Here is a 14,039-nt window from a genome sequence, read left to right as displayed (position 1 = left end):
AGCACTGTGCATACACAGTCAAATTAAACTTAATTAAGAGGTTAATTCTCCCCTCGTTTACAGCATGCTGCTGTTTGTGCTCACGATTGCTGTCGAAAAAACAAGCGCACACACATCGGACAATTTGTGGTACGCCCTAATTTCAACTGCTTGTATGTTTCGACTAGGGATGATCAGTTTCCCCTTCTGTTGGGTGGTAACAACGAACCGTCACTCGTCGCCAAACTTGTGTCTTTTCCGAGCGTCCCGAACATTGCTGTTTACATCACGCATATTACCATTTATTGGCTGATGGAAGCGTGCAGCAGCATCGGTTGCTTGGTTCATCCATCCATCCATCCATCCACCATCAGCATCTCTCGGGGGGGATTGTCGTTCTCCCCCACTAAAGACGGGAACGTTGTTGGGGGTCTTCGTTGATGTCACACACATTTAGTCTTCGACTTCGGATTTGAAAAAAAAAATTAAAAAGATTCTAAATTTGTCAGTTCATTCTCTTCCAGCTTTGAGAAAGAACAAACGTTGTTGGGGGTCTTCGTAGCCACTTGGTTGCGCGTTCGCTTACCAAGCGATCGATCGTGAGTTCAAACTCAGGGCCCTCAATTGACCATCTTTGTGTTGTTATAGAATAACTACGTCCACGCAACCATCATCAGCGATGGAAATCGATCCACGGTGGAACAAAGATCGATTCATCCATACAATGCTCTGCTCTGCAAGAAACATCGGGCTGTTGTTCTATAAATAACCCAACAATGATCAATATCAACTTTCTCCGCTGTCCGGTCTGCTGAACAATGGAAGAACAGAAAGAATAACCTTACGCCTAAATGGCTACTACTGTGTACTTCACCATAATGTAATGGAACAGAAAACTTAACACCTAAGTACCTAAGAAAACTTAACACATAAACATATGTACATGTACACGATCAAAACCCGGCTCTGTAACAGCTAAAATGCTAATGAGCCTGATAAATAGGGTTTATCTGTCGATGGGGGCAGCAATCGGGAGCGGAAGAACCAGATTGTATCCACTTGGCGCAGCATCCAACGCTTATTTTTCTGTAACATGTCATCGGCGTATCATCGTCATCATCATCTGCGCCATGTCTGCTCTCTCGTCCACAACTTGTGGCACACGATGTCAGCTCGTAGGAAAGATCGCAGAAACCAGGACTGCTGGTGGAACGCTCCGAGGATGGTGGGTGATTGGGCGAGGAGATGTTATCGTTGATTGACGGATGCTGACATCTATCCCAACGGATCTCTCACCTTACAACAAACCCCGGTTGGTGGCAATGGTGGGTATTGGGGGCATGTTTGATCCATCGATACTGGAAGTTCTACTCTTTTGGTTTCATGCCACATGTCACCGTTTTAGTATTTGAACTAACAGACGTGCTTTTCATTAATTTGGGTTAAATACAAGGACTGATTCCATCGTGAACCATATATATTAGGCTGTCAAAAAAGTCCTGCGGGTATTTCCGCGAGGTGTCGTTGTAAGCGCGTAGTTCTAGTTGTATTCATTGTATCGAGTCATACTATAGCTTGTTGGAAAGGTATTTTTGCGCGCTATAATATAGTCCTTGACAGTGTTTTGTTTGGTTAAGTCGTTCGTGAGTTATAGTGTCGTAAATATGGAGCAAAATAAAGAGAAAATCCGACATATTTTACAGTACTACTATGACAAAGGCAAAAATGCATCTCAAGCTGCCAATAAAATTTGTGCAGTTTATGGACCCGATACATTTCCACCGCACAACGATGGTTTCAACGTTTTCGTTCTGGTGTAGAGGTCGTCGAAGATGCGCCACGCTCCGGAAGGCCTGTCGTCGAAAATTGCGACAAAATCGCTAAATTAGCCGAGAAAGTGGCAGGCGTAGCATCGGCCAAGAGCTGGGGATAAGTCATCAAACCGTTATTAACCATTTGAAGAAGCTTGTATTCACAAAGAAGCTCGATGTACTGCCAACAACTGGACCGCTTGAAGGTAGCACTCATGAAGAAGAGGCCATCTTTGATAAACAGAGGCCGCATTGTCTTCCATCAGGACAACGCCAGGCCACACACTTCTTTGGTGACGCGCCAGAAGCTCCGGGAGCTCGGATGGGAGGTTCTTTTGCATCCGCCGTATAGTCCGGACCTTGCACCAAGTGACTACCACCTGTTTTTGTCCATGGCGAACGAGCTAGGTAGAAGTTGGCCGCAAAAGAGGCCTGTGAAAATTGGCTATCCGAGTTTTTTGCCAATAAGGAAGCGAGCTTCTATAACAGGGGTATTATGAAGTTGGCATCTCGTTGGAAACAAGTCATCGAACAAAACGGTGCATATTTGAATTAAAACAGATGATTGTAACTAATTTTATGAACAAATGAAAATTCAAAAAAAATACCGCAGGACTTTTATGACAGCCTAATAGTTTACATATTTAATAATCGACAACAACCTATTTCACGGACTTTCCAGAACATGGTCGCATTGTTAACGAAGTTAATCTTGAGTAGAAAGTTTTGGTGGTCATGAAAAGGACCGACGGTTTGCGTGGTTTCGTGAAACAAGCTGGCCATATGGTTCAATGAATTTCTTTATTATCAATGCAAAAGTTCATTCACCTGCAGTCTTGAAGAAGGACAGTTAGAAAAGAAAAACCAACTCCCTCCTAACCCTTAAGTTGATGTCACACACATTTAGTCTTCGACTTCGGATTTGAAAAAAAAAAATTAAAAAGATTCTAAATTTGTCAGTTCATTCTCTTCCAGCTTTGAGAAAGAACAAACGTTGTTGGGGGTCTTCGTAGCCACTTGGTTGCGCGTTCGCTTACCAAGCGATCGATCGTGAGTTCAAACTCAGGGCCCTCAATTGACCATCTTTGTGTTGTTATAGAATAACTACGTCCACGCAACCATCATCAGCGATGGAAATCGATCCACGGTGGAACAAAGATCGATTCATCCATACAATGCTCTGCTCTGCAAGAAACATCGGGCTGTTGTTCTATAAATAACCCAACAATGATCAATATCAACTTTCTCCGCTGTCCGGTCTGCTGAACAATGGAAGAACAGAAAGAATAACCTTACGCCTAAATGGCTACTACTGTGTACTTCACCATAATGTAATGGAACAGAAAACTTAACACCTAAGTACCTAAGAAAACTTAACACATAAACATATGTACATGTACACGATCAAAACCCGGCTCTGTAACAGCTAAAATGCTAATGAGCCTGATAAATAAATAAATGGGATAAAAAAAAAACGTTGTTGACTCGTTGCTGGCCCGTTAACTTGTGAATGGTAGAATAAAAATAGGGGGGTCTTCGTAGCCTAATTGGTTGCGTGTCCGCTACTAAGCGAACGATCATGAGCTCATAACTAAGGGCCCCTCAACTGACATCTTAGTGTGTTATTCTAGCTACTGTATCCACGCAACAATCATCATGTGTCGGTAATCCCAGTCCCTTACCGCTCACATTTTCGGTCTGCTGCATCGGTAATTGGCACTATAAATAACGCAACAAAGGAAGCCTCATATCAACAGTCCCGCTGTGAACATTCGAACAGCCCAACTGTGAACATTCGAACAATAGCAATATTCTTACGCCGGAAAAAGGCGACATGTGTTGTGCATCGATAGAATAGGAATTCTCTTGTGCCTAAACGGCTACTGTGTTATAGATAAAACAAATGTTTATCGATAGATAGCGATACTCTTACGCCTCAAAATGGTAACAGTGTAATATACAACATAAGTTATCTTAGGATAAAAAATGTACACGAATGAATTCGGCTCTGTTACAGCTGAATTGCTAAATGAGCCTAATAAAATAAACTGTTGGGTTAAAAAAAAATAGCAAATTACATCATTTTTTATTCTCGGGGCAAACTGAGGAAATCGGCGGAGCTCGAGTTGCAATATTTCCACATTTCCGCAATCGCTTCGAATGGTGACTGAGTAACGACTGAATTGTGTCCCGCCGCTACATGAGCTGCTCGTTTTGATTGCGTTACTAGTCAAAAGTTTGTAGAAATTGAAATGCATCCAATTCTAAATTTTAACTATTTCCGGAATGAATAATGAAGTGATGAAAATCTCATCAAACAAGTCTAACAGTACGATTCGATTGGTATGCAAATTAGTGCTATATTTTGCCTCAATACTACTAAGCATCTCCATTGGTTTAGTGTATCTGGACTGAACAATGAAGATGTATGATATAAATATTTACTGATGATTTTAAGAATAAATAAAACCGTTCAAAAATAATAAAAAATCAAAGCAATTGCTAGTCAAATTAGCCGGAACAAGATCGCGATCCCCTATGATATCACGAACTGATATGCATAATCTGCACTTGCACTTTCTATCAATTTGGTCATTTGGCACATTGACAGACGGAAAAAAATAATCGTAATTCGCCTTGTCCCAAATAAATTTGTATGCAAAAATGATACTTAATATGTCATAGTGGGATGCGAGCGGCAAGTAAAATTGAAAAAATATACCTATTTTACTCGTTAAATTGGTTGGGTTTTCAACTTTTACTATTATTTGTATCTCGAACAAAAAAAATTACTGAATTCCTTGTCTAATTGTATCTTGTTTGTGGTGTATTCCAATAAAAATGCTACATAATGTGTAATTTAAATCTATAAATATTGTGATGTATTCCCCTTTATTCTGTGCCATGTCACCCCACTTGCGTGATTTTTTAAAAAGCAACTAAAGATGGTTTATTCCTGGTTCATTCTCGTCCTCAAGTGACAAATATGCAAGCTATGCCATATGTCTTTTTTGTCAATGGGCACTGCACTGAATATTTCCCAAACGTTGTTCTCATCCTAGAAGATTAAGATCAGCAACAATACAGAATTCAGAATATGCACAATGTTAGTGTAGTGCAGAGCATGGAGAATGACGCTTAGAGGCTGAGCAGAAGGAAATATCAACTTAGGAGTTAGTATAAAATGAAATTTTGATTTGCTATTTTACTTCCTGCCTTGCACCAACCAGCGAGCTGAAGCAAGAGATTTAGCATGCCGCAGCGATAGCAGAATTTTTTGCGCTGTTTTTTTCCGCTGGTGCATGATGCTGTTTATATTTCAATAGAGCCATTCCATCCTTGTTCTAAAACTTGTACATAAGGAGGCGGGTATTGAAATTTAATATTTTTTTTGAAAATTTATTTCTCCTTTCTGGAGTTTCGAGTTACGATTTGTTTGTAAGAAAAATAAAAAAATAAAAATTAATTTAAGTAATTTAAATAACTCATATTGGAACGAAAATTGCGATTTTGGGTACCTGCCGTGAAATGTATCATTTTTTAAAACAAAAAAAAATTATCGTCGGGTCGGGTTCGCTGTCGGCTGATTTCGCGTGGAATTGCTCAATACTCAAACTATGTCCGTGATAAAATCTTTGTTTTGGTTTGACAATTCTTTTCATTTTACGTTCATCTCAGAAAATCTGTATTGATATCTGTGAAATTTATGAGTCCAATTTCGAAACATATCGTTAAAGTATCTGGGAACTGTTACTACGAATTCTTAGTTTAAAGAAGTGAAATCTTTCCAAACACCGATTTACCTGAACTTATGGCAACTCTACTCGCCGCTACGTTAGGAGCTCGTTTTGGTCGGTATAGTTTAAGTGCATAGGTTGAATTAATCAGAACGTTGAATAATGCTTTTCAATCTTCAATCATTCAACAGTTAGTTTCAATAAAAATAGAGTTCCCTTTATTGTGATAGATGCGTTACAATATTGCCTATCGATTCATGCACACATCTATAAATCTATCAATAAGTGGTCCAGCGTCCGAAATTTATCTTCATTTCGCTATAGTCTCAGTTCCTAGATTTTGTAAAAAAATCGTAGGAAATTATACATTCGAAAAAATCTACGAGTTTACACGAATAAAAATCTGCCATCGCTGATGGTAACACCTCAAGCCAGTCAGCATGTACTATAGTAGCGATATTTTTGGAGCCATTTTCTGTTTAGCTCTCATCTATGCAATGACATTCTGAAAGGCTTTGGATAAAAATTGGAATTTTTTCCGTTCACATTTTAGAGAGTATTTTAGAGTATATTGGAAATGTCTTTGTGATGCTCAAAAAAAATCTCGAACGGTTGACGAGTAAATAGTAAAATATAAAAAACGTAATATATACTAAATAGTAAAATATAAAAATAATAAAACATACTAAATAGTAAAAAATACCACATACTATGGGGACTATCCATCTCATTGTTCCAATCGAACAGAACCACGGTGTTAAGTGTTTTTATGATATCAAAACGCATACAAACATTTGTTCGCGAGTGCATGGAATTGAGTAGAGACAATTTCACAGTTATCATCCATTCGCACACTACAGCTAGATTCGCTTCGAATGAATCATGCTGTGTACCACTGAAATCTTTGTACGTATTTGCAATTATTTTTCAGGGGATTTTGTTTTCTTCTGTTGCTTCCACGAACGTAAAAGAACATTCATTGAACTGCTGGCTAGACTAGACGGGATATTTGTTTTTGGCGCCCAGACGCGCCACACGGTTACGGAGCGCTTATTTTTTTTACCACCGCCGGAAACGTGATTACTCGCGCTCAGGGGGCTATTTGCCAAATTGTCGCCAATCAGTTCCTGCGTTCTGTTGGGATGCATGATGCCAAAAAAATATGGACTGTGTGCTGCTCCTGGTGGAGTGCCCTTCAACCAGCGGCGGTTTAAGACGAAGCCCTTCCATGCAGCAAATATATCGGTCCAATCTTATCAATCTTGTTCACTTCTCCATTTAATAAACTTCAGTTACAAGAGGCAATCAGATAAGAACTTATCACGTTTTGATGCTAACCGAGAGATATGGACAACTGTTGATGTTTTACTTAGTATCAGGTGCACGTTTCCGTGCTTGTTCTTTTTGCACCTCTTACGACGCCCAGAGGTGTCACTTGAGTGAGGGCGGAAAGTCATTAAGTTGAGTGCTTGCGACGCGCTAGTGCTTATTGAGAGAGAGAGTGTGTATGTGTAGTTTAGACACGATTAGCAACAGTTGGTTGTCGCGGTTCGACACATAAACTTCCTCTTCACACTTACTGCTGATTTACAAAGCGCGCACCCATTTAGCACCTCTCGGAAGATCACGTCAAAAGTTTATGATCGCGAATCGTGCACTTGTTGGTGGGAGCCGTCAACGCCACCGTCGTTGCTACCATCAAATAATGCGAAAATTCATCTAACTATATTCGCGTGTATGTGTTATGATAGTTTCTTCTCGCAAATATTTATGCTAACTTTTTTGCCCTTCTCCTCATCTCTCCCCTTGCAGATTACTAATGTCACTGCCAGGCCACACACAGCGCCTTTTGGTGCTACTGTTTGGCACATTTCGGGTGATAGCCAGCAATTCGGAACGCGCCGGCACAGGCATGACCAGCGAGGCACTCGGGGTCTCGGTGGCGCCCAGCTTTTTCCAGTCCTGCGTCAGCGATGGGAAGACCGCCCGGATGGAGGACGTGTTGCGGTATAAGGTATCGTAGCAATGTTTTTTTCTTGTGTTATTTGCAATAGACAGGAGGAAACGAGAGTTGTGTTTCTCTAATCAAAAGGAAAACTGCTAGCTAGAATAACTCTTAGGCAATATGAGATATCAACATCGGACCACTGAAAATCTGAGAATCTATCATAAAAGCTAGACCTTTTATTTGAATATGATTGGGAAACGGGTAACATGATTTTTGTTCTGGTAAGCTTCACTTATGAAGTTCATGATTTTTTTTGGCGTGTAATTTTTTAGAAGACTGAACATTCTGAAAGTAACTCAGTTACACATAAGTCTTCGAAAGAAAAAATTGACAGTTTATCGTATATTCCAGTTTTTCTTTGTATGAATTACGAGGGTCGCTTGAAAGGTCCATGCAAAAATGAAAAATTATTTAATTGTTTGGTGTTAATCTTTTCCATTTTCGAACATAGTCTTTTTTTAGGCTTATATACTTCGTCCAACGCAGCTCTAGACTGTCAATCCCTTCCGAATACAGGTTGGACTCGATTGCATACAGGCTCGATTATATATAATTTCAGACTCGATTATAAACAGTTAGTTTTTTTTCTTTATATTTCAAATATGAGCAATTCTAACCCAAATCAGCCGACCGCTGACCCGACCCTCTCCGATTTTTTTGAAACTTGATATAGTATGATGGAAACTACCTAAAATCAAAATTTTCATTATTATATGACCGATTTTAATTACGATTGAGGGGCGTATTAAAAATTATTGATCTTTTTTCAAAAAATCGTAACTCAAAATCCAAATGTCTGATCACAATATGATGTTTGACAAGGTTGTCGGAAAATAAATGAACCATATAAATTTGTGAAATATGATGACATTTTTTTTCAAAAGGTCTGGCCAGGTAAGCGAGTGAAAAGTCCCCAGCGCTATGGCAAATATTGCATAGGATCTATAGAGAAAAACGTACTTTTTCGTTCATTTCACACCATCCTCAAATGCTTCGAGATAAAAATTTGAAAAAAAAAATTAGTACTAAAAAAAATATTCAAATTTTAAAAAAAATATTTTTGGGATTTAGAGATTCAGTACTACTCTAATTCATATTTGAATGTGTTTCTGAGGCTTTTCTAGATATGTATGATTTTTTTCCAGATTTTTTTTAGTGTGGTGTGATAGAAATTTTTTTTTTTTTATATTTCCAAAGAGTCTGGCTGGGTAAGGGTTACTCTCTTACCCCGCAAACCAAATCACCAGCTGTATGTCAAATATTGTATAGGATATTAAATAAGAAATTTAGCCGGTTTTTTTTAACCCCATAGGAACATAGGATCTATAGTGAAAAACGCACTTTTTCGTTTATTTCACGCCATCCTCAAAAGTTTTATATATTTTCTGGCATTTCGAAATTTTGAAAAAAATATAACTTTGATATCCACTTCTGCTTTAATTTTTATTTAAATGCGTTCGTATGTGTCTTTTTTTCCACATGTGGCGTAATTTTTCCTGAATTTTCAAGAGCATTACGAGACACAAAAATAATTTTCTTCATCGTCTGCATTATTATTTTTATTTTCTAGAAATCGATTATTTTATTGTATTCGTGGTTTTCAATTGTTAAATTAAAATAAAAAAATAAAAACAATTCGAATTTTTTTAAGTGTTCTTCTCATTAATCCGAATGATCTTTCCACAAGGACTAAATTTTTTTTTCTCACAGAGCTCTATCGTACTGCTGACGCCTATGAATTTGGTAAACCATTTAAATCCAATGTAAAAATAATCTCATATATTTTAAGATACGAGAAAAAAATTGTACAGCACAATGCTTTAAATATACCGACAAAATTTAGACATATGAAAAACAAAATTTAAGAAACATATTAGATCAGTAATGGGTCTCTAAATTCAAAATGAGTTAAAAAAGCCCAAAGGCCCAAAAATTTTTTTGTACCGCGAGAAACGCTCTAAAAATTCTGGAAAAAATCACATATACCTAAAATAAAATAGACGTAGGAACAATTTTGAATACAAACTTGAGTACTGAATCTCTTAATAAAAAAAAAATAAAATTTAATTTAAAATAAAAATAAAAATTAATTTCAAAGTTTTTTTAGTGTTTGATTTTCTGAAGAAAAAATTGTTTGAAAATTTTGATCGATACACCTAAGTAAGATGTACTTTCAGTATTTTTTTTTTCATATTTTTGTCTCAAAGCTGTTGAGAATGGTGTGAAAAAAACCAAAGGTGCATTTTTCGCCATAGATCCTATGGTGTACCATATGAGGACTCAAATATATGGTACTACTGCCAAAGTGTTTTACTATACAATATTTTTCATACAGCGGATGATTTGGTTTGGGGGACTTTTTACTCCCTTACCCAGCCAGACTCTTTGGAAATAAAAAAAAAATCTTTTTTTTGTACCGCGCAACACTGAAAAAAAAAAACTGGAAAAAATCACACATATCTAGAAAAGCCTTAGAAACACATTTACATATGAATTAGAGTAATGCTGAATCTCTAAATCCCAAAAAAATTTTTTCAAAATTTTAATATTTTTTTTAGTACTAAAATTTTTGATGAATTTTTTTTTTGATAATTTTTCTTGATACACCGTGGTAAGCACATTCCGTTTTTTTTTTTCAAATTCTTATCTCGAAGCTTTTGAGGATCGCGTGAAATAAACGAAAAATAACGTTTTTCACTATAGACCACATAGGGGTTCAAATAAACCGTCGAAATTTCTTATTTAGTATCATATACAATATTTGCCATACAGCTAGTGATTTAGTTTGGGGGCCTTTTTTACTCCCTTACCCGGTCAGGCCCTTTATACACTTAAGGCTTCAATCGCCGAAATTTGCACAATGAGCATGGCTTGCGACTCCTAAGAACCATTCAGTGTGTTTTACTGGTTCAGTGTGTTTCAGTGTGTTTTACTGGTTCAACATATGGATCAGATGTCGCGAGTTCATTCGAATATGTTATGCGAAAAACATATCAGCTCAGCTTTCAAGAAAAAATATAAAAAATATGATTCCCTCGGTTCCGAAACCATGTAAACTATGAAATGTAATTACAACCAATAATCACGAAGAAAAAATTCTATTTTTTCCCAAGTGTGATATTTTTCTACACAAGAATAGCTCATTGGCTTTAATGTCATATGTCGATCATCTGCATCGTTCTAGTAGTTCAAAAGTTATGATTTTTTGTGGTGGAAGAAGGGGGTAAAAATTGATTCTTCGGACAATCGGTTAATTTTGAAAAAAAATAATAACTCAAGAACAAAAAAAAATAAACCTCTCTGATTTTTGGATATGTTACACAGAAAAACCTCAGTTTTCAAGAAAAATCATAAAAAAATATAGCGCACTTGGTCTCGAAACCATGTAAACTATTATAAAAAAAACAAATACAATCAATAGTTATGAAAACGAAATCCATTTTTTGCAAATGTAATATTTTTTTTAGAGAAATCTGCCTTTAATATGATATGTTGATCATCGGAATCGGTTCAGTACTTCAAAATTTTTTTTGAAATTTTTGAAGAAAGTCATTTTTGAGAGAAAGGGGAAAAAGTAATTTTCCTTTAATTTTTAATTATTTAATTATTTTTTGTTTTGTGAGAAATTGACCCGTGCAAACATTCATATGATAACAGCAAAATTTGTATGTGTATTGTGATACAAAATCATTGCTTTACACATTTTTGCTATTGCTTTATATATTTTGTTGTATTGTGAATGATTAGAATTAATTGTATTGCTGACTATCCAAGTGAGCTAACAGTAACCATTCCAAGCTACAGTGATATTTGCTAATAATTGTTATCCCAAAATGTCGAAATATACAGGACAAATATGGTAAGCTACGTTTTTCAACAAAGCTATATAAATCGAGTCATTGTTCATTAACTATTCATAAAGGGTCACTTGACCCGCTGTGGTAGGAATATGTATAAATGAAACATCGGTAGGTTTAGTGTCAATTAAAAGAAGTGTAGCATAAGGTATGAATTAGAGAACGATGAATTGCTAACATTATTGCTCGAAAAATCAGTTCGAATGTTAGAAGAACTTGGAAATGAGCTAGTATTAATATGGTTGCATGGAGATGATATTGTCCATTCGCCAGACAGATGGCAAAATAGTGGGAAGTGGTGAAAAAAAATATTTGCATTGAAATGAATTGCACAATTTTCAAATAATTATTTTTTTCTCATCATTTTTTGGTCGGAAACGAAGTTGATGTCCCATCATAACCTGAAAACGCTCGCCTGTCTTAGGATATGTTTCTCTCCGGAATTACTAAACCGATTCTTACGCTGCAATTCCAAAACTAACCGAAATTAGGAATTGACTACTTTTAGTCGAAAAGTTCATAAATGTTATTTTATTGTGACGAGAAAAAAAACATTTTTTATCATTTTCGTCTAAAAGTAGACATATTTTAGAAGCAATTATATTTTTCCTAGAAAATCAATCAAAATATCATTTATTTCTTGTTAAAAAATTCAAAATCAATCGAGTTCGATTTTAAAGTTAGTTTTTTTTTCAAATGAGTTTATTTTTCAGGATCAACATAGAAATGTGGAAAGGTTATATATTTCAATAACAAAAAAAAGTATTCCTGAGATTTCGTTATTTAATGTTAAAAATCTAGTATGATACATCATACTAAGATTAAGGGTCTCTTTAGTCTCGAAGCCTAAAAAATCACGGAAACTTTTTTTTTCAAAAATTTTCGTCTGATAGTGAAATTTTAGATTGCAGTTGGCATTTATTACTAAAAAGTTCGTTTATTTATTCTTTTGAGGGAGAAAAGTGGTAATTTGGCTAAACGGCTTAAAATGTGTTTTTTTTTAAATTGAGTATATTTTTCAAAATCAGAAAAAAATGGTAAAAAATATATGTCTGGAAAACGAAAAAAAAATGTGTTCCTGATATTGTGATATTTTATGTAAAAAAGGCTCAGTTTTTCAAAAATGTTAATAGAAGGCGAGAGATCCCAGATTTTGACAAATAATAAAAAAAATATTTTTGAACTTTTCGTTTAAATTTCGTTTAATGTAGGAAAAAATGCGAAATTTTGAATGCGTATTATTTACACATTTAGGAAGAGTGTCAAAATGAACGAATTGCATCGAAAATTTAAATTAATTGTATGATGAATTTCATGCCAACTCGACTGGCCGTTGGCAGCACCATCTCAGATAGCAGTGAAACGTTGTGGGTGTTAAGACATGGGTCATTCAAGCAACTTTGCATATTTGAAATATTCGAAAAATAATTAGACAACTTTTTGGAAAAACCCGAATTTTTTTTTAATTTTTACAAAAATTTATAACTTAAAAACTATGATACAAAATTCATGTCAAAGAATGAAATGTAGGAAATTGTTTTTTTACGAAAAAATACCAAACATTTTTTGAAAAAAATGCTGAAAAAAAAATTTTTTTTTAAAATTAAAATTCATTTTTCTCAAGAACGTATTTTTTTTTAAATTTCCAAAAGCATATATGAACAGCCCTTGAAATTTCCAACAAGTCGTCCATACATCGGAAGATGAGCACTTTTACAGGGAAAAAGCTTTTTTCTAACAACTTTTTTTTATTCTCTTTGGAAAAAATCAACTAATCCTAATTTTGTTTTAAGTCAAGATAGTGATATAGTGTATTCGACAAAGTTTTAGATCTTATTTAAATGTGAACTTTTGGCGAAGACGTCAATTTTCTATCTCTTGGAATATAAGTCATTTTTGTATGAAGACTCCCGGAAAAAAAATGTTTTGCTCGTATCATTTTTGTGTGTAAATTCTCACGTTTGACATGTTCTTGACATGTTTCCAAATAGAGAATAGTTAGTAGAGCATGTAAATTGCGATAATTTATACATAAAAATTTTACGAATTAAACATTAATAGCATTTTTTCAAAGAAAAAAATTAAAAAGTTGTTGTTCGAAAAACTTTTTCCATGTAAATGTGCCCATCGTCCGATGTATGGAAAACTTGTTAGAAATTCTAAGGGCTATTTATATCTATTTTTTCAGAATTTTAAAAGCATATGTTTTCGAGAAAAATGAATTTTAATTTTCAAAATATTTTTTTTCAATAAAATTTTATTCCAAAAAAATCATTGATAATTTTCAATGAAAACCTAAGTAATTTCCTACATTTCATTCTCTGACCATCTTTTTGTAGATGTTATAGTTTTTAAATTGAGATTTTTCGAAAAAAAGTTGAAAAAGCTCAAAATTTAAAGAAAAAAATTTTAAAAAAATATCAGACATACCAAATTTTAGTCAACGAATCGAATGTGGGAAATTATTTTGGTTTTCATTAAAAATTATCAAAAAAAAATTTAGAAAAAAAAATTCATTGAAAAAAAAATATTTTGAAAAATAAAATTCATTTTTCTCAAAAACATATGCTTTCAAAATTCTGAAAGAAATAAATATAAATAGCCCTTAAAATTTCCAACATGTTTTCCATACACCGGACGATGGGCA

General features: G+C 35.0%; 1 protein-coding gene across 9 annotated transcripts in view; it reads left to right on the top strand.

Moving 5' to 3' along the window:
* The window catches only part of LOC129765451 (uncharacterized), a 134,809-nt gene that overhangs the window by 65,330 nt on the left and 55,440 nt on the right, over positions 1-14,039 (top strand). For all 9 annotated transcript variants that reach the window (XM_055765799.1, XM_055765800.1, XM_055765791.1 and 6 more), the window contains one exon: positions 7,340-7,541. In XM_055765799.1, the coding sequence (XP_055621774.1) occupies positions 7,340-7,541 (202 nt within the window). The remainder of the gene's footprint in view (positions 1-7,339; positions 7,542-14,039) is intronic.

Source organism: Toxorhynchites rutilus, chromosome 2 (assembly GCF_029784135.1).
Source record: "Toxorhynchites rutilus septentrionalis strain SRP chromosome 2, ASM2978413v1, whole genome shotgun sequence".
Lineage (NCBI taxonomy): Eukaryota > Metazoa > Arthropoda > Insecta > Diptera > Culicidae > Toxorhynchites > Toxorhynchites rutilus.
This window is presented reverse-complemented; position numbering and strand designations above follow the sequence as displayed.